The sequence below is a fragment of the Trichoplax adhaerens genome, genomic scaffold, assembly GCF_000150275.1.
Source record: "Trichoplax adhaerens TRIADscaffold_5 genomic scaffold, whole genome shotgun sequence".
Taxonomy (NCBI): domain Eukaryota; kingdom Metazoa; phylum Placozoa; class Uniplacotomia; order Trichoplacea; family Trichoplacidae; genus Trichoplax; species Trichoplax adhaerens.
The window spans coordinates 8403492-8425597 of record NW_002060947.1 but is presented as its reverse complement, the minus strand read 5'-3'; the positions used below and the strand labels follow the sequence as shown (position 1 = coordinate 8425597).

At 33.5% G+C, this 22106-nt stretch overlaps 4 protein-coding genes across 4 annotated transcripts; 2 read left to right on the top strand and 2 right to left on the bottom strand.

Annotated features, from left to right (window-relative positions):
• Positions 1 to 2256: 2256 nt before the first annotated feature.
• On the top strand, positions 2257 to 5957 carry TRIADDRAFT_57008 (uncharacterized protein; the record flags this gene model as incomplete). Its single annotated transcript, XM_002113104.1, has 14 exons — positions 2257 to 2314; positions 2446 to 2495; positions 2622 to 2710; positions 3107 to 3239; positions 3518 to 3591; positions 3758 to 4289; positions 4421 to 4513; positions 4603 to 4656; positions 4770 to 4923; positions 5065 to 5123; positions 5263 to 5337; positions 5441 to 5505; positions 5644 to 5754; positions 5891 to 5957. The coding sequence occupies 14 exons, from the start codon at positions 2257 to 2259 to the stop codon at positions 5955 to 5957; spliced, it is 1614 nt and encodes a 537-aa protein (XP_002113140.1).
• A 4171-nt stretch (positions 5958 to 10128) lies between these two features.
• TRIADDRAFT_25994 (uncharacterized protein) lies at positions 10129 to 13329 on the top strand (the record flags this gene model as incomplete). Its single annotated transcript, XM_002113103.1, has 10 exons — positions 10129 to 10212; positions 11747 to 11801; positions 11922 to 12026; positions 12157 to 12240; positions 12342 to 12376; positions 12460 to 12545; positions 12652 to 12800; positions 12875 to 12999; positions 13079 to 13145; positions 13217 to 13329. 10 exons carry the CDS (start codon positions 10129 to 10131, stop codon positions 13327 to 13329), a joined length of 903 nt encoding a protein of 300 aa, XP_002113139.1.
• An 882-nt stretch (positions 13330 to 14211) lies between these two features.
• Positions 14212 to 16810, bottom strand: TRIADDRAFT_57006 (uncharacterized protein; the record flags this gene model as incomplete). Its single annotated transcript, XM_002112669.1, has 7 exons — positions 14212 to 14975; positions 15058 to 15117; positions 15284 to 15340; positions 15552 to 15575; positions 15825 to 15869; positions 16353 to 16433; positions 16690 to 16810. 7 exons carry the CDS (start codon positions 16808 to 16810, stop codon positions 14212 to 14214), a joined length of 1152 nt encoding a protein of 383 aa, XP_002112705.1.
• Positions 16811 to 19673: 2863 nt separating this feature from the next.
• On the bottom strand, positions 19674 to 21437 carry TRIADDRAFT_57005 (uncharacterized protein; the record flags this gene model as incomplete). Its single annotated transcript, XM_002112668.1, has 3 exons — positions 19674 to 19829; positions 21032 to 21104; positions 21232 to 21437. The coding sequence occupies 3 exons, from the start codon at positions 21435 to 21437 to the stop codon at positions 19674 to 19676; spliced, it is 435 nt and encodes a 144-aa protein (XP_002112704.1).
• Between the last annotated feature and the right edge of the window lie 669 nt (positions 21438 to 22106).

Sequence of the window (22106 nt, the reverse complement as noted above, 5' to 3'; positions counted from 1 at the left end):
CGTAAACGGTCTATCATATCAGAAACTTTACTATCGTAAAGTTACAGATTGAAAAAAGTAAATTTATTATGATTTTATATTCTAATAAATATTTAATCTTTATGAGTTAAGAGTACTTTTGAAATAAATTCAACGTCTAAATTATCTCTAGAATAAGTTAAAATTATTATAGCCTGTAATTGCAAATTTAGTCGGTATAAAATGCTCATTTTTAGGAACCATAAGCAGATATGATGCTTTATAACCTAGCACATTCTATATTTCTACGGTTTATTTGTATAAATGTATCTATTTATTTCAGTATTCAAACTCTAGTGAATCCATTATTATATTGAGTAACGGTAAATTGTTATAATAGAAGTATGTATTATAGTAACGTTTTCCCGCTAAAGTTACAGTAATATTTACTAAAGACATGACCAATTATATAACTACCTAGTGATTTTAAACAATCTCACCACAATGAAATAAAAGTACAAGAAGAGAAACATTTGGAGTAATATTCCATAGTTATTTTTAATCTTTGTTAGTCCAGAGGCTAACCTTGTTGGCGAAGATATGATTATGTTAATTGTCTGAACTATACCTACCATTACTAGTGACTCAAAATGCAGTCTAGGCTTACTAATTAATATAAGCCACTGATTTTATCGAAGTAATGAGTGTAAAAAGTGGTTATCAGTCTAGAACATAATTAGTTTTTTTTTTTTTTTTGGGGGGGGGAGGGTGATTATATTATATTAAATTCTTAAATTTTAGTACGCTAGAAATATTTAGTTCATCATGTGTCATAGCGATAAAAAATTTCTTTTCTTCATCTTTTTTAAAAATTGAATAATTAGTTACTACATACGGATCATCATGGCAGTACGAATACTCCATATATCTAGAATCCTTGCCAGTTCATCTTGACTTAACTCTTTATCGACTTAGTATTATTTATATTAGCTTACAAACGAAAATTAATGTATGAAATGTATCAATGTAGATCAATATATTCAATATATAATGTTATATTAAATTATATTAATTCTATAGCGTAATAACCATTATTGTTCTTCATTGATTCTGCTACCAATCTACAGAGATTAGTATGAAGTTAGCGTAAACGACGTTGCTATAGCAACTGGATGACAATAGTCCACAGCATGGAAGGATGATCCTGCCATAATCAATTATTTAACTAAGCACCCGTATACCATAATAAATAATATAAAACATTAATAGTACTGTTGCAGGTTTTCAAACAACGGCTTTCTAATATTGAAATATTTAAAAGTTACTTTACCTAAGATTTCGCAGAAACTTATTTATTAAGCTGTTTCACCGACTATTGACTTATTTTGAAACATTTAAACAAGCTTATCTGTATTGGGATATCTTGAGGATAATTTATCAAAACTCCTCACTGTAGCGATTATAGACTGGGAAATATTTGAATTTTACATCAAGAGTTTGTTTTAGTGATATAACACCATGGTAAGTAATTATTATAGAACTTGATAAACCATCATGACGAAACGTTAGTATAAAATTGTTGTCTATAATTTAGTTACTTTCAGTATTTTTTCCCTATGATGAAGTAAATATAAACTTACTAGAATGGTATATTATATCAATAACAGTTATTATATTTTAAAATTGACGTCAACGCAAGATATTCTCAGCCCTCCATGCCCCAAATAGATTGTGTGGCCTAATTCCGGATAGATTGCATTCGTTTTATCATCATAATATTTGCCGATAGATCGTTATTATATTTCTGTTCAGTAGGAACTTTTAGATCAAGCTTTCATAAAAATATGTTAAGTATGCCGTATACTATTAGCATATAACCATTTGTCTTAATATTAAAAGCCTAAAAGATTTTAAAGTTTTGCTTTTCCTATTTCAGTGCTTTAATAATTTATTCATTCATGTCTTGTGGGCTGATTTAAAGTAGTTTTATAAGTATCGTATTAGTGTATACAGTTTAGTCTTCAGTCTATCGTATACTTACTACACTTTTAAAGATGTATGGTGAAAAATTATGCATTTATTCATCTTTCATGAAACCTAAGTGGGCTATTTAACTAAAGGAAATGTTACACCTTCTGCCTGTTTTCATTTTAGGAAAGAGATTAATTTGTAGTATCCAATTAGGAATAATAACTAATGGTTACTGAAATTATGAATTAAGATTTGGTTGAGCTGTGACCTAACTATTTGTGGATAGCGTTTTAAGTAACTCCTAAATTACGATCATAATAAATAAACATGATCAGTCGAAATATAGTTAGAAAAATCATTCAGGAAGTAGATTTTAATGGAAGAAGTAAGTAAAAGTATTATTAATTTAACTCTTATATTGATAGATAGATTAGTAGACTTTTCATGATTATTTTATTATATAATTCCCAGTTTAGTTTTAAGATAGTCATCTGTAAAAATTTAATTTATTTACAGCTGGAAGTGAAGGTTCGCATTTAGCGGCTGTCTCAAAAAGTCAACGTCGGGTCAGTACTCGTATACCAATTCTATAATATTAATATACTATTAAATGAAAGATCTATTTGTAATGGCGAAGGCCTTAAGTACAGCTGTAATCGGTTAATGTTATAACTATCGATATTCTGCTATAGAAATATTTAAATGGTAAAAATGGACCGAAATTACAGCGTGTAGCTGCGGCTATAGAAATTCAAAGAGCATGGAGAGGATATCAATTAAGGTACTGTAATCTCCCTAAACTAATACAAGTATATTGCGAATTAAGTTCGATTACTAAATTTTATCATATATTACGTTAACTCAAATCATACATTCGTATGTAATTCCATCTAGCTTAAATCTTTAGCTCACGAATTTTCTATTTTACTAAATTCATTTCTCAATATGATTAGTTGGATTAATATAGATTATATCGTAATATGAGTAAAAGTTGTATTAGAGAGAATTTAGACCAAAAAATTTCGGACAGTTTACAAGTTGTATTGGTAAAGTCTGACAATTGAGATGAATGAATTGAGCAAGTTATAAAGGAATCAACTTGATTCCTCTAGTATAAGATTAATAAAAATGTAAAATACATCCGCAATTCATCTTTTATCTTTTGATCTGATTATAGATGTAAATGGTTTGCAGCATTAAATATTCGCTTAAGCATGATCGCCAATTCTACTTATAGCCGATCGGCACATAGTCGATTAGCGGATCTAGAATCCCTAGTATCAGCCAGTACCACCTCCGAAGGGTCCAAGGTAAAACATATATTTCGTTTATCGCTGTATTCAATTAACAAGTAACCCAATTAATACATTATGATGAAAATTATGCCAGTATAGTCATACCAAGGACAACTTAAGGGAAAAAAATTTCCTATGAGTTGTCCCTAATCGTACTTGTTATATTAGGATACCACTGTAGTCAGATTATGTTAAACTGCCTACTACAAGGACCACAAACACTTTAAGTAGTTTAAAGATTACAGGTAATTAAGATGGAGAATCTAACTCGTAATTTAATTGTTTCCATATAGACATCAGCTCGCTTAAGGCTTGAAATTTACTATAATTGGTTCCAGGAAGAACACTCCAAATCAAATATTGAAACGTAAGTAATTAGCTCTGCATCGATATAAGTATTTGCCAGAGTTTGGCTAAAAATCCATCTACGTGTAACGTAAAGGATTTAATTACAGTGCTTCGACAATGCATGAAATTAGTAAGCCATTGATTCTATTCATTATGACTAATATGATTTCATTGAACATGGATAGATTTGAGAATTTTTGCGCAATGATAATCCAACAATGGTGGCGTAATAAGCATGGATATGATAAAACTGGCCGTTACATAGAAGACGATGATAGATCAAGTGTTACAGGAAGTTCTTATTCGTACTCTTATTCCTCCTATTCCGAAAGTGCATCTCGTCGTTCTCGACATACACATACATCATCTCATTATGACAAAAATAGTCCATCTGATGAAATCAAAGGATCTACTACTGTTCCATCCAAAAGCCGTTCCAGAAGTCCATCTGTTGTGATTAAAGGATCAACGACAATTCGGTCGAAGGGCCACTCAAATCGTTCTAGCAGGAAACCATCACCAGCTCCATTTCTATGTGATAAACAGGCATCATACAGTACTACAACAAGTCCTGATCCAAGTATTAGTCCAGATCGAAGATCATCTAATTATAACTATCAACCCGTTCAGCCTGTTGTCATTCGCACAAAACCTGTTAGAACTATGCTCGTTGAAGATGCATGCGAAATTATACAACGAGCATGGCGAAGTTACTTGGTAAGATCTAATAACCAGTGTACTATTTTATGTTTTATATTTACTATATTTATAGACTAAAATTATTCCTTAATTATAAATAGTACCGAATAGTTCCCTATTTCATTGATTATAAATTACTCTATCTCTAGGATCGCCGTGTCTATCGCTACTATCGTAAATTGATCAGTTTTAAACTATCCGGCGATCCAGCCAAATTACTACGGTGTATTAACCCACAGGAGGTAATTTATTGTAGTTTTATTTCTTCAAAATTGATTAAATCCAACAATATCAATACATTATCTAACCTCGATTATGGCCAAATTGACAGTCGAAATTACTCGATGCAGCATCTGGAAGCCATGTCAAGTTTAGACTTGGAGGGGTAAGAACATTTTCCAATTACTGGAATATAGATAATTAAAGATACCAACACGTATTTATGTCGATATTCTATGATACTTTCATAATGTTGATCTCTTGCTCGTAATGATCCAGGAAACATTTCCGCCAACAATCTATTATAAGATTTATACACATCGCAATGTAGCTGATATTTGCTCGACCGCACCGCGAGATTATACAAAAATGGCAAATAGGAAGCTAACAGCCAAACAGGCCAATAATAGAAATGCCATCATTCAACGAGATGGTAAGCTCTAATAATGATCGTATGGTATGAAAATTTTATTTCGTTTTTCTATGTTCCAATACAGTTGGATTCATAATATTCTGTAGCAGCATTTATCTAACAAAGTAATTTACTTATCATGTTCATTTTTATTTCCTTTAGATAAAAGGGGTTGGTATCGAAGACATGAAAATAATGGCTGGCGTTCTATTTCTGAAAAAGTGAGTCTCTATTTTTAATTTATCAAGTGTTCTTTTCACAATATGTTAGGAAAATGGTCATATTACCTTTTTAATGTATACTATTTTTACACGGTTATGATGTATCAAATACAAATCATTTAACTATTGTAATATTTAGCCTTTCCAACATTTTACTGGAGATGATATAACTTATACTACAAGCCAAAAACAAATTAATTTTTCTCATACTAAGGTAACTATTCCTCCTTTACGATGATTTTGATTCTATTTAAATTTTTTATGACTTATTATTAGGTAAAAATGTTCCCTAAATATGCACTTTTATGATTTTTCAGCTGCTAAGGAGGCAAGATCTCGAGAGAAAAAAGAAATTAAAGAAATTAGAATGGTTCCATAAAATGTAATTATGTCTCGAATAATAATACTCTATTCCTGTAATAATAAAAGCGATGTATCGCATGTAGATATGCGATATTGAATGGATTCGATCCATCTTGCAATAATTTAATACAATGATGATGAAAATCTATTTTTCTAGGTATAATCAGGGTAAACAGGCCCTCGAAGAAACCTTGGAAGGAGGCGATATTGAAGATTCCTTAGATGTTGAGGAATTAATTCGTTGGACAAACAACTTGAATTACGACCAGTAAGTATAATTGATAATGAATTCTTGAGCAGTGGCTTAATTTTACTGTAGAATCTCCATTCTATCGTGCCATTATTTCGATAGTAATGGTGATTAGAATTACTTATTGATTATTGATTTTTTCTCATCGCAATAGATATTTAAACGATTGGCAAATTGCTGCTACAAGTGGGCCATCAGACAAAAATGCGATATTATCATAAGCCTTATTCTCCATTTTTATATAGATTTTATATTCAATTATTTTATTGAAATCGATCGCAAATTTCTTGATTGACTGATAATTAATATCTTACAACAGTGTACTAGATCAAGATTGCAAATTTATTACTATCATAAAGTAAAATAACAATATCCATGAATGGAGTCACTATAGTAGCTATCTAATCCAATTAATTTTTGATGATTCGGTATGGATAGATCTCACCAGAATATATAGGCACGATTTTGTACTATAATAATTTACAAACAGCATAAGAAACACTGTCAAAACTACTGTAGTTCTCACGTAAATGATCTTTCCGTTTTTTTATGTCGATGTTATTTGTATAGGCGTCATTGTCAATAAATCCTATAATATGTAAAATGGGCCCATCAGTTGATGATAATTTGCTCTTGCAATTGTATTACTTGAATTCAGATTGGAAAATTATGATCTTTTTACTGTGGTTAACTGATAATTACATATTTGAAATGACTCCGTAATCGATTCTACAGTATACGCGTATAAGAATGGAAGGGAAATGATTGCCATTGATATTAATTGATAATTATAATGAAAAGAAAAACTGCAAAATAAATATCTATTTCTTGATTATTCAATTCATGCTGTTGATATTTTACCTTGTCCATATTCGTATTGATAGAACATTTATCTATTTATTATATTTTATTATATATATATATTTATTATATGGTATTTTATCTCGTCCATATTCGTATCCATATTCGTATCCATAGAACATAAATACCGTTATTTCAGTAGTTCCATGGAAATTTCCCTGTCAAAAAATTTTAACTTCATGATTGCAACCTCATCATCGAGGCTATAGAATGAATTCATCATATTGCATCATAGTTATTCCCCTGAAAATGGATATACGCGTCAAATAGATGATTAGTTTGATATATTCGTCTATTCATAGATACAGTAGTTAGAATTCCATGGTAACGATTGCTGCTATGTAAAGCCAAGACTATATGATTGCAACCTTATCGTCGAGGCTATAGAATGAATCTGTGATGTTGCATTATTACTCTGAAAATGGATATACGCATAAAACAGACGATTGGCTATGATAAATGCCTATAATTAATTATATATTATTCTTCTGAAAATGGATATACGCGTGTTACGAAGCGTAGCTCCGTAGATTATAGGATACAGTAAGTAATAAATAATTGATTAACCAGGGTTGTCTACCGTTTTGGTAAGCAACCATGGGGCATTAAGACAGGTTGTTTACAATTATTATAATCGGAGCAATCAACAAAGCTTTAATTATATCTAGCTGGTTATAATATTACTTAATATAGGACTAGTTTATGGGAACGCACTACTCTTGTAATTAATTACTCATATTGGTGCTGAGCTTATACTCATTGATTGGCTAATTAATTGGTTGTTATTCATTAGTGTTGTTTACAACCTGAGCCCATACTAAGCTATATGAATTGTCTGGGAGTATCTCCCTATAGTAACATAAACAAATTATGGAGGGAGCAACTTACTAGTATGCCCCACAAATGAGTGGGAATGGTATAAAAGACCGAGCGAATTATCATTCGCCAGTTGCTCCGGACTAGGATAATCTACTAGAGACTAGACTTTGGCTAGGGATGGCCGAATAAAAAGTACCAGTGCTTTGAAAGAAACTTTAGTAGTTGTGTGACTGTGTGGAAGAGTTGGTTTTCCCTTAGAAGAAGACTTCCAAGTCAGTGGAAGCCTTGCATAATTACTAGAACACTTGATATAACCAATTCACAAGAGGAATTTCTGACAACGCGTATATTCGTAGTTGCAATGGTTGGAATTCCGTGGTAACGATGGTTACTATGTAAAATCAAGGCTTGATAATTGCAAGCTTATTATGGAGGCTATAGAACGAATCCGGTATGTTGCATTATAATTATTCCTCTGAAAATGGATATACGCGTCAAACAGACGATTAGTTTTGATAAAGGCGTATAATTATATAATTATTCCTCTAAAAATGGATATACGCGTATATTGGTAGTGACAACGGTCAGAATTCCTTGATAACGATTGTGGCTATGTAAAATCAAGACTTGATGATTGCAACCTCATCATCTATAGAATTAATGCGTTATGTTGCGTTATGTTATTGTTCCTCTGAAAATGAATATACGTATCAAACTGACGATTGGTTTTGATAAAAGCGTATAATTATATAATCCTCTAAAAATGGATATATCCGCGTATATTCGTGTTTATATGGTTAGAATTCCGTGGTAACGATTATGACTATGTAAAACAAAGACTTGATGATTGCAACCTCATCATCAAGGCTATAGAATGAGTCCATCCTATTGCATTATTCCTCTGACAACGGATATAAAATAGACGATTAGCTTTGATACTGGTAATTGGAGTAGGTGAAATTGCGTGGTAGCCATTTCTGCCATGGCGGTACCGCTTGTAAAACCCGTCAGGTAAATGCTGCGGTAATGATACTGCAGCCTTGTACCGCAGTAGTCGTCGTTGCTGTATACAGCAGCTTTCATTCAACGAGTCGAAGCATACGGTGCAGTAGCCTACTGTACCATGATTGTACGACCTCTAGTGCACACGAAAGTTGAAGCGAGTCTGTGGGTGGCAGCTCACAGGACATGGAAGTCAGCTGGCACGGTTGACTTTAAACGAGTCAAGAAAGCGCAGTAATGAAGCAAGATGATTGTACCACTCTACTCTGGCGCATTGGACACGAAAGCAGCTCACACTCCAAGTTGAAGCGAGTCTGTGAGTGACAGCACACAGGACATGGAGGTCCACTGACACGGTTGACTTTAATTGAACGGGTTGAAACATACAAGACAGTGAAGTAACATGTTTGTACAACTGTAGCGCATTGAACACGAAAGCGGTTCACACTCAAAGACGAAGCCAGTCTGTAAAAGTGACAGCACACAGGACACGGAGGTTAACACACATTGTTCACTTTAACTTAATTCAACGAGTCGAAACATACAAGAGAAGGCAGTCATTAGGTAACATGATTGTACAACTGTAGCGCATTGAATACGAAAGCAGCTCACAATCAAAGTCGAAGCGAATCTGTGAGTGACAGCACACAGGACATGGAAGTCAACTGACACGGTTGACTTTAAACGAGTCGAATCGAGTCTTTTAATAAAAGTGACAGCACACAGGACACGGAGGTCAACTGACACCGTTGACTTTAATTCAACGAGTCGAAACATACAAGAGAATGCAGTCATTAGGTAACATGATTGTACAACTGTAGCGCATTGAATACGAAAGCAGCTCACAATCAAAGTCGAAGCGAGTCTGAGTGACAGCACACAGGACATGGAAGTCAACTGACACGGTTGACTTTAAACGAGTCGAAACCTCCAAGACAGTGCAGTAATGAAGCAACATGATTTTACAACTGTAGCGCATTGAACACGAAAGCAGTTCACACTCAAAGTCGAAGCGAGTCTGTTAATAAAAGTGACAGGACACGGAGGTCAACTGACACTGTTGACTTTAATTCAACGAGTCGAAACATACAAGGCAGTCATTAGGTAACATGATTGTACAACTGTAGCGCATTGAACACGAAAGCAGTTCACAATCGAAGTCGAAGCGAGTCTGTCAATAAAAGTGACAGCACACAGTACACCGAGGTCCACTGACACTGTTGACTTTAAATTCAACGAAACATGCAGGACAGTGCAGTAATGTACCACAGCTATGATGAAACCAGCTCATAGTCACAAGTCACAGTGAGTCTAGGGCTGTAAGCTACGGAGGTCATCGGACACTATTCTTGCTGGCTTTGGTTGTTTACTTTGGTTATTGTCCTCTACCTTCACGTGACAGCAATAAAGAGATGGACTGAGGGGTCAACCAATGACTCAAGTCACCCGATTACGAAGGTGGTGCGAGTGTTGTTGGTTGACTTTGCATTGACTCAACTCACCCGATTGCGTGGTGCGAGTATCATTGGTGGACATGAGCACCAATGGAAAGCATCTTACTGCGCCGTCGCAGTAAGGCGTAGTAAGCCAAGTAAAGTAAAGCTTTACTATTCAGCTTCTCTTCGTCTTCTTCAGTTCCCTTTTCAACACCTGAAATTGGTTTACTTTCCTTTAGCTACCCTCAAGCCAGGAAAAATATCCACTGAAATAATGGGCGATAGTAAAGTTCTATCTATTCAAAGTCATGTTGTCCATGGTTATGTTGGTAATCGATCTGCTACATTTCCATTACAGGTATATTACGGCCATCCAACTACCGCTTGATGGTCATCAACAATAGATTATCTAGTTAAGGCGATAGATAGCATTATACTGTAAAAGCATAGCAAGATGATGGAATCGAATCAATCTCCCTTATATCCAAGGTTTCTTCATCATCGTATTGAGTTTATAGGCAAGAAATAGACTGTACTGCATTCCATCCAGCTTTGTCGAGTACGGTATTCACTATTACTCTGGATAAGGGTTGGATTGATCGATTGCTAAGTTGCCATAGCCATCACTATTCACCTGTTGGATAACCTTTATCGACGGTATTTGCGTACTTAGTGTAAACACCCAGCACGATAAGAAAACGTGGAGGGGTTGCATTTTTTTGGCTTGTAAGACAGTATCATCATTATCAATTGGTCAGTTGATGGATACTGTAATAACGTAGTAGTTAGCTGCCCAACCAATGTTGGCTAATTTTTGACTGATTTTGTTGAACCACAATAGTGTAGAATGCAATACTACGGCTTATCATTTCATGCAAGTACTATTGGCCATTTCTGTAACTCTCTCAATAATTAAATAATTATATATCATGAATTCATTAATAAGTTATAATAATCTATTAGGGTTAGTCTTGCAATACGGATGGAAACTTGATTCTGCAATGTCTAATAATTTCGTCTAAAGTCGTTCCAGTTGAAGACTTTTGAATGCTGCTAATCTAATTGGATACGATGATGCAGTTTTCATTAATGAATGGATAACATGCCAGTATAGCTTGTACAGTCATAGTGTAGCTCGACGATAGTTTAATCGTTCCTACTTGTACACCCACCTTGATCGATTTCATACACGTAAAATGAAGATAAAGTTGTTTGCTATTTTTTCCACTCCCTATCAGTTTGCCATTGAATGATTAAATAGTCCTTGAACAGTGTACACACCTTTAGATCGGCTTATTCTTAAAATAAACATCAACATAGAAGCACTTGTATCCGTGATTTATCCCAGACCCATTGTCGTTGTACAAGTAAATAGATTGCTTTAGTAATTTACTTCCTGTGGTCGTAATCAAATTAACTTTATGTAAGAGCATTTGAATGCATTTTACCGTCAGCATCGTTCAGTAAATCTTCAACTTGTTGGAAGGCGTCAACATATCGAGTCGCACCTTGTGTGATCTTCTTGGGCCACAGTCATTATATGAGGAGAGTAATAGCAATTTCGTCTATTCACCATACTCCATTGCAAAATGATGATGAATGAAAAATCTCCCTCTTGCATCAGCTTGAATTTTTTCATGTAGATTACCGCAAATTCTAGTAAACTACTGTTTCGGCGTCAAGGCGAATAAACCAGTATCATAGCTGATTCCAAAGCTCCAATCCAAGTCGATACATAGGCCCTCGTCTTTAAATTGGCGTGTCATCTTTGCATAATTTTACCCACTGACAGTACAGATTTTATTGATCCCTGTGCTGTATAAATACAAAATGACAAGCCATCTATTTATTACTTATAATCATATCCATTTATCTTTCATTTTTGCAATCAGGTTCTTGGATTCGATGTCGATGTGATCAATTCCGTTCAGTTCTCTAATCATACTGGTAAGGAATGGATATGAAAAAAGTTACCTGTAACAAATGTTTTGATAGTTACGTAATAATCACAGTATGTATAATGATGCAACAAAATATCGCCCCAATAATTGTGAAATTCCAATTTAGAATACGGAAAATGGAAAGGTCAAATCTTGAATGCTACTGAGTTATGGGATTTATATGAAGGACTGAGAGAAAATAACTTGCACGAGTATTCCCATCTCCTAACAGGTAACAACTACTATAGACGAATAGACACTTGCAAATTTTGTGTCTTTGGAGGCACTAATCTCTCAAATATTCTTGAATATTGAGCACGCTATCAATTCCGGAATCTAAATTTACTTACACTTTGCTGTAGGTTACGTTGGATCGGAGTCTTTCCTTCACTGCATATCCCGAGTTATTCGATCTCTAAAAGAAACCAATCCAAACCTAATTTATGGTAGATTACAGCTTCTTTCTATAAATTTTGTATGGACTATAAATTTCTAACTAATTAAACAAGGCAATATAATTTGTAATCTTTAATTAATTAAAATTTAGTATGCGATCCTGTCATGGGTGACAATGGGATAATGGTAAGTTCTGGGCTTAATTAGCTATCAATGTTAACTTTTGCGCTTGCTATGTCTGTTTAACAATGCCGAATGACCTTTTTCAGTATGTGCCTAAAGAATTATTACCTATATACCGTGAAGAAGTTATCCCTCTAGCTGATATTATAACCCCTAACCAATTTGAAGCTGAGTAAGATCAATGTTAATGTATTAGATAGTAGAATCATTTATCGTGCCTGTTAAGTAAAAATTACTTATTGATCGGTTGTGTTTTTTATTTTTGGTTATGAAACAAGAATACTTACTGACGTTAAAATTGTCGATGAAAAAAGTGCTATTGAAGCAATGGATATTCTACATAGCAAAGGCATCAAAACTGTGGTAATTAGTAGTTCAGAACTTGGCAGTGGCGAATTCTTGATTGGTTATGGTAGCGTTAACTTAGGTAGAATTTACAAAATGATGGCTAACACGATTTTTAGCTGATAAATTAATCAAATTATTACCCTTTATGAAAAGGTGATGGTAAAAAACAGCGAATAAAGTTAGAGATACCTAGGGTTGAGGCTGCATTTGTCGGTACTGGAGATTTATTTGCCAGTCTTTTACTAGCTTGGACCTCTCATCATCCTGACAGCTTATCGGTAATTATGAAATAAGGACAGAATAAGCTATTTCAAATTCATATCAATAAAGTTGAAATTACTTATTTCATTCAATTAGCTTGCCTGTGAGAAAACCATTTCATCCATTCAGAACATTTTAAAGCGTACAATTGCCCATGCTAGAAGTACGTTCATCGATACTTTTATATCAATTCATTGAAAGCACTCCTTATAAACTTTGCTCTTTCTTTTACAGAACTAGCTGGCGAAGGTAAATCGCCAAATTCAGCTCAATTAGAATTACGATTAGTGCAAAGTAAGCACGATATCGAAAATCCAAGCTGTCAGATCAAAGCTATCAGCATCTAATACTATAACTGATGCTATCCGATACTAATACATCACTTCGCAGTTCCTGTAAAGTGTAGTGTACTCAATCTATTACTAGTTTCGATGAATAGTTTTAAAAATATTTTCTCCTTAAATTAAAATTGACAGCAATGATGTCAAGTATTATATATTTGAAAGGGAAATAATTATCATCTGCACTTCGTAGATTTCGAGCATACATAAAAGCGTAGTGAAAAGGAAAATCGATTGATTCTATGTTCAAGCAATTAGTATTTAGTTAATTCGCATGTAATGTTATTAGCAAATCAATTCTTTATAATGATGTTTTGCAAAGGATAATAGTTATGGACGCTGTTTGTGCTTTTTAATAAATGCATTAGTGGTATATTAAAATGTATTGAATGCCTTCAATGAATGACTTCTTGTAGCTAGATAGTTGCATCCAATTAAACTACTACCAGAATAAATTTAATATCATTTTTATTAGATATCGAATTATACGCTAGCATAGAATTTCAGAAGTAGCATGATAAGACTATAGATCAGCATCGATACATATTATTACATTTATATAATACTTTAAAGAAATTGTGTTTGGAAATTCGATAAATGATTCATAAACAGGTAACATATTGATACAACGTATTCAGCATAGCTTGTAGAGTAGTCCAAACGTACAAGTAAAATCATCAAAATGTTGCTAATTTTTGACTGGAAAGGCATTAAATCATGTTATCATTGGTAGATATGCCATCATTACGATGACAATGGTGTAAAAGGCGAATATAAGGCTAATAACAAATGCAACGGAATAGTTCCTTGAAGATCTTTGTAGGGTATTGCATGCGCGTATCTCAAAATTACTTTAATCAGGCTATACCTCATCAAACTGTATGTAACCTAAACTCTGGCTCCTCCTTGCATAACATTTTGGGGAATTTGTTGACCGTCTTGAGCATTTGCACCTCCTATATTTGATCCTGGTGGAATACCAGCATTTGCAAAGTTATTATCTGCTTGGCCTGTGTGTTGGCCGCCCATGTTGGCCCCTTGCTGTTGAAATTGTTGTTGTTGCTGAGCTGCTTGCTGCTGAAACTGTTGTTGCTGCTGCATTTGAGGTTGTTGTAGCAGTGGCTGCTGTTGTGCTTGCACTGGTGGCATTTGCTGTTGCTGGTCAAAATTAAGTTGCTGCTGCATAGGTGGCTGTTGCTGTTGTTGTTGCTGCTGTTGCAATTGCTGTTGCTGCATTGGTTGTTGCTGTAAAGGAGGTTGCTGCTGTATTGGTTGTTGTTGTATTGGTGGCTGAATAGGAGGTTGTTGCTGCTGTTGTATTGGTACTTGTTGCTGAACAGGCGGTTGCTGCTGTTGCATAGGTTGTTGTTGCTGCTGCTGTATATGCACTTGCTGGAATACTGGTTGTTGTTGTTGTTGTAGTGGTGGTTGTTGAACTGATTGCTGCTGCAGCTGCTGCTGTTGTTGCTGTTGTTGTAATTGTTGTTGTAATAGCAATTGTTGTTGCTGTTGCTGCAATACCTGCTGCTGAAATTGTTGTTGTTTTACTTCCTCTCCTTGGTTGCCCATTTTATCAGTGCTGCCTTCAGCGGCCCACTGATTAGCATTATTGCCGACATTTTGTGTTTGTAGATCGATTCGTTTTTGTACATCTAACATAAAATATTGTTTGGAGAATCTTTAAAATAGAGGCACATTATAGAAGACCATAAGGTGAAATTGCAATTGACTCACCTAATATTCCTATTGGATCAACCTCATTCTCCTGTCCTCCATCACCGGGTCCTGGTGGACCTAGATATCAGTTACATATATATTGCTTGTTCTAAATCTCATGCTATAGCATTTATTTAACTGTATTACACCTTATCCACAAATTTTTATAAAAATTCGGCAACAATAAAATTAGACTACTTTCAATCTGACATAAATTAACGAGTAATTTTAAAGTTTCTCTTACCTCGAGGCCCGGGTGGTCCTGGTGGGCCTGGAGGCCCTGGAGGCCCAGCATTCGTTCCTGAAGTATAGAATTATTATACTGTAAATAAATTTAATAATAATGATTTTTATACTACAAACGAGGCTATTGCAGGAATAGATGTTTCAATTTGATTTCTACAGAACTTATGATTAGTCTATGCAATAAATTCTCTGTAATGTTGACTGATTTGGTAATGTGAACATCCTAATGCACCATAGAATAACGTGCGATTTTACGCCAAACATACCTTTATCACCCAATCCAGATTCGCCTAATAATTAAAAATGGATTTTATGGGAATTAAAGCTATGAATTTTTCTCAGTAATACTAAGTATGATCATTTTATCTACTTTATTGCAATTATTAGTTAATAGTGGATATGAAATGGAAGTAATAATTTCAATTTCGTCATGTGAAAATGGGAAGTAAAGTAGTTTAATATTTTATTGCAGGGAATTCCACTAAATTGTCCTAATCGAATGTTTAGATTTAAATCTGGTTCTTAGACACTCATCTGACCTTTTTCTCCTTTTAATCCTTGCATTCCAGGGCGTCCTGTTATTCCTAGAGATACGATACAAACCTGAATTAGTGCTCTTATGATTATTATAAGATTAAAGAGTTGATTCAAAATTTAAATTACACTACGAAATCGAGAAAGAAAGCTTATCAAATGATTGCATAAAATAAGGATGATATTGAAGCGGTGTCATAAGACCTCTATAGACTTCTTTGTACGTTAAAATTTGATTATTTTGGCAACTATAATTTACTTTTACTGCTCGTGAACATGATGATGTACCCCCCCCCCCAATTTTCTTACAATTCTTTATGGTAAAAGTGAAATATCTGTTTATCCAATATGCAATAGTCCGATCAGATCTATCCTGAATTTTATTACAGCGTATTATAAACTTTCTAAAGTGATAAAATATTGTATAGAAATGCTTGTATAATCTGCTGGAATACGTATTATTTCATCATTGGTTATAGAGCTTTTAATCTTACTAGTGATATAAAGTATTTCATCTGATATTCAAATCCTACCTCGAAAACCACGCTCTCCACGAGGCCCCGGCGGACCAGGTATACCTGGCGGCCCTCTAAGTTTTTCCCATGTTTTGATGACTAAATTGTGAATGTAAATATGAATTTCGATATTTCTCAACTATATAACATCATTAGTATAAAATGAGTTTAATCTCTATTTGTAATTATAGTTTTATAAATTATAACCTTATAGAAATAGAATCAGACACAAATACTGAATCGAAAGTTGTACGGATTCAGAATAGAATTTACTCGTAGATCGATGAGAAGTTATTCGACACTATTTTCGAAGTGGTTTTGACTACTGGTGAATGATGACGTGAAATTATCTTACCTGGTAACGACGTGTGGCCTAGAATAACAGCTAGATTTAAAGCAATGGAAATGGAACTGATGAAAAAGGTTAACCAGAAAACACAAGAAATGCCTTTATCGGTAATACTTAGAAATTTCATATAGAAAAGTGGTTAATGGCTGAAGCTTTGTAAAAAAGAAAAATGTCAAGATGCAACTGCTCGTTACTAATAACGGAATAGATATTTAAACTATAATTGGAATGATAACGCTATTTCACTATTTTTTACTCTTTCGAATGCCGTGCAAATGGGCTTCTTTCAAGAACTCGTATATTAATATTAACTAAGATCAAATGGCCTTGTGTAATAATACCTAGACATGATCATGCCTGAGTAATATAACAAAAGATTTTGTTCTATGTTCAATAATCTAAAACTATATACTGTATGATTGTATATCGAATCATGCGGCATTTATGACTGTCCACTGCTATTCCACCACGTTGGCAGAATATCCAACATCTGGTGGACAATTTATTATCAAGATGTTGCGCACTCCTTTCATGTACGAGTATATAGACCATCTAACAAGCCTTTTTGGATGTATACTATTGTTCATTCAATCCATTTCTTTCACTTGCTGATCAGTTATTATCAGAGTGTTGTTAATTATAGCTTTAAAATTAGTGTTTGGGAAAGATTTTAGCGCAGATAACGATTTTATTAAAGATACAGGTCAATATCTTATATCATTTATCTCTCTACCTCATCTTAAAGCGTTTTGATTTAAGTTCCGAACTGCTATTATTAGTGATAGTTTTAAAATAAGTATAGGATTCTGTTATTGATTTTCCATTAGACTCAAAAATGAATCAGTATAAACTATTGATTTGTAGTACCCACATGGCTAAACTATCCAATCAATTAATGACACATTGCCTTTATTTATAGCTTCCAAGATTAGAATAACATTGTTGAACTCACTTTATTTGGTTATAAAATAAAATTAATCAATATAAGCCATTGTTTCATTATATACACATAGCTAGGCTTAATCAGATAGATTACTTTTGCTTATAGTTTTTAATATTAATATTGAATTTCTAGTTCTCAATTAATAAGATATTTAACGAGTCTGTCTTAACTACGGGTCAAGAATATCGCTGAACCGAACTATTCAAAATAGAATTAATTTACCTATGGTTTTAAATGACTGTAATATGAGTATAGAAATTGATACTCTTTCTAGGCATAAAATAATATATTCATTGATATACTTTTAGTTTACTTTTACTTTAATCTTTCCAATTAAGTAATTGAGCTTAATTAAGATAGATCTCTAACGTTGGCTTATTTTATCTTTACGAACGGTCATGGCAACCTAAAATTTTCAATTAATTTATGAAAACTTTTCATTAGATTCAATTTGGAAAGGAGACAAAAATGAGAGTTGAGATTCTAGGCTTATTCACTGTATTGGGCTAAACAGTTTTATAAATTGCTTTTCGTAGAAATATGCCAACATCAATCATAACGTTATCACGTTCGCAGAATTTACTATTTAATAAATCCCTGAAAGACTTTCTTTAGATTTCTGTCTTGAAATTAACTTAAAAATTGGTCTCGGAGTTCGGCATTTATTTTACTGGATTGGATGAAGAGAATAGTGAAATACATGATATCTTTTTAAGCTAGATGTCCGCTTGATGGGATATCAAAATTAAGTTGTGGCAGCCTAATATTAATGATGTATCAGTATTCATGGCTTTAAATCAAGTATTATGCAGTGGTAGTAGTTACTATAAATCTCCAGCACCGATTTATTCCTTCAGAAATAAGTTCAGTAGAAATTACTGTTTGTTTTTAATATATTCACATGATTAAACTTCGAAACTAACTACATTGGTAGTTTGCATTTATTTATAGAATCGGGTGAAACTAACATAAAATTAGCAGATATCCGAGCAAATGAAACAACCAGTTCCTACATTTATTCCGGTCATGACTGTAGCCTAATTCAATAGCATACGCAATTAACACTGTATGAAATTATCGCAATTTCATGTAAACGTGAATATTTCCATGCAATCACGTCAATAACAGTTTTACAATATAGTCGTTATCTCCATGGACCTTCTATAGTATTCAAAATTGGATGGATGGATATGAATTTATTTACATTTTCAGTCATAAAATATCTAATGGATTTGAAAATGTTATATCCTGGATCTTAATTGATGATATTTTTTTCATGATTTTGTAAGAAAATATTTCGGAAAAGGCACGCTACTTAACACTTTCCTAACCAGCTTCATGTAATAGTTATCGAAAGTAATAAAAATCTCCATTGATATGCATGTACAGTATTGTAATGATGGCTTTTATGCTCTTCCTTCTCAACAGTGACAAATTAGCAGTAGTGCAAACTATCGAAATTACCATCTCAATGGGTAAGTAACAAATGTCAAACATCAATGCCATACAGCCGAATCTACCATACTACCATCAAAATCTTAACATCAACGCATTTATAAGTCTCATCAGATATAACTTTGAATGCCTACAGCTGCCCCCTTACTACAACATATGATATCACAAACCTGCTTATAGTTATTCAACTAGTAAGCTTGCTTTCAGTAACTGCAAGCAATCTTAAAAAGACTGTATCTTTATCTCCAAAATAAGTTTCAAAAATAATACCATAAATAAAATTTTAATCGAATAGAACAATAATTTTGTTTCATTTAGAAAAGTGGTATCATGTGCAGTATAGCGCATTCAGTTCATCAAAACTAAGAGTCTATCAAATCAATGATTAAGAACTTAGTTTCCCTTTTTGATAGCATAGCAAACATCATAAATGATTCCATCGAGTACTATTAATATTAGTAGTATACGAGCTTATTTTGATCATGATAGTAACATAATTTAATATTTACATTCCAACAGTGTAAGTTGCGAGATTTCCCTTACTAAACTTTATATCCAGCTTCCTACAGTAAAAGTTCGGCGTCTATGTCTACTAAAGGCCCAATTCATTTCCTTTAAGTAAACGTTTACAGCGCTTAAGTCGAATATGATAATTTCCTTTCTTAGTTAAATTGCCAATTTCTATGACTTCAACGTAGCCACGATTAATACCTGGTCCATCAATAATAACTTTGTCTCGATTTTTGACCTTTCAAATAGTTATAGAACAGAAAATGAAAGAATTGAGCTGCATTGACCATAATGTAAAATAGAACAAGGATAATGAAGTCATCATAAAGCTTAAATTAGATGTATCTCTTCAACAGTAATAGTATACGTCCATTTGTAAAGCACGAGTATTACAAATCTAGCGACTTGTTTTAAATTGCTATTCCAAGACAGGAATCAATTAATGGAATAAATGCCTAATCCATCAACGATAATTTTACTACATGTTAAGTTCTATTACCGCATTACTGTGATAAATCTGATTTACTTTAAATCCTGCAACCATATTTATGTTGATGCTGAAAGTAAGTTATAACTGTACAGATTATTATTTTAGCATGTAGAGCCAGCTTACGAATATTATTATTAATAGGTAATTCGCAACAATATGAAATTTTTTACCAGTAACAGGTACATTAGCACGATGAGAAAACACTAAGATTATTACTTTAATTTATATTAAAACTACGTGGAATACTAATTACTGCTTGTACATCAGCCTATAGTAGAAAATACTAATCTTATATTAGTATTGCTATACAAGCCCGATCAATTAGTAGAATGTATGTTACAATATTTAAATTAATTACTTAATTGTTAGTTACATCCATCTTTATCGCTAGCTAACGACAAATCATTACATTAAAGTATAAGATTAACTAGTGAAATAAACGAAATACCATGTCCTATGAGCCAACTTAATTCGAATATTCTGACCTGATTATTTATCATCTGTCGAAAGAAAGCTCTACTGTTATACATAAATGGGCTTCTGTTTTGCACTACAGCTGAAATTGACCTCCAATACTAATCAAAATAATTCTTGTGCTATGTGTAATTCTATAATTTCATATTTAAGTGCACTTAGTCCTTAATATCTCAATACATAGGACAACTAGAAGCGTTAACATTGATCATCAACCAAAATTAGTCAAGCTATTCCCTGAGTAACATGCAGTCTCTATTGCATCGTTGTGTCTCATAATCGTCATAATTTCTGCCCCTACATGTAATTCTATATTTTCATACATAAGTGCACTTATTCTTTAATATCTTAATGCAGAAGAAAATTGAAAACATTCACATTTATCCCAATCAAAATTAATCAAACTATTTCCTGAGTAACATGCTGCTTTTTCAATGCATTGTTGTGTTGTAGATGGGCCAGCTGTTGCAATTTACCTCAGCGCTTTTCTTTTTGATCTTGATTCCATTGACACTGACGTAACCACGTAAACAATATTCCCATAATTTCCTATACAACCAATTCAAGTTATGTAGATTGCCATCATGATGAAGTAAACTGCAGTATAATGATGGCCTCAAGAGCGATAACATCCATCCCTTCAGCCTAATTTAGTCGATGTCTGAAATCATCTTACCTGCGCGATATGCCTAACCCTTTGGATGCAATAGCATCGATTCTAAGCGATGTAGTCACGGTATCTATTTCTTTAAAAGTAGGATCGTCAGCTTTATTACTACTATACCTCAGTCTAGGCTTATTGAATACTAAATTTGTCCATAGCCGTCGCTGCGATCGGAATAAAGAGGCAATTGGTTGAAGGATTGATTTACTGGCCGCCATTGTGGACTATGTTATTCATTTCCACTGTATGTGGGGCTAGGAGGCGACGGTGACGGACGTATAGATGGACCGAGGGGATTACCAGATATCATGTATGATCAAAAGTAATCCTTGCCAAAGACAACAATACAGATATTGTGTACTATATTGTATGGGCCATAGTGGATGATCGAGATAGTAGACTATAAACCTGCCATAATGCAGCTTTGAGAGAACAAGAAATCGAGCTGAAGAAAAATTCTTCATCTTTAAATATCTTATTTTGCCTACTCTAAATTGCATAATAAGCTTGTTGATACGTTGATTCTAATTAGATGCATTTGAGCCTTTCAATGATCTAGAAGTTGAAGGATACTATTTCAACTGATGCAGTATCATTGCAGCATATGATGATATTTCTGCGTTTTTGCACATGCTGCCTAGGTCTTGGACGACTAGAAGAAAGAATCTTAACTTGTCGTAGTCCATGTCTAGGTCTAATCAGTCCAAGTCCAGCTACGCTGCTGATCTTAGTCATAATTTTATATATTCTAAACACTATCGATATTACTTTTAGGAAGGAGACCATTTTAAAATTCACATTATACAAGTACAAGATGGATAATTATGAATAATGGCCATGAACGAATTGGCTTCTCCTGCATAGTAGACTTTGGCAACTTCAGCTAA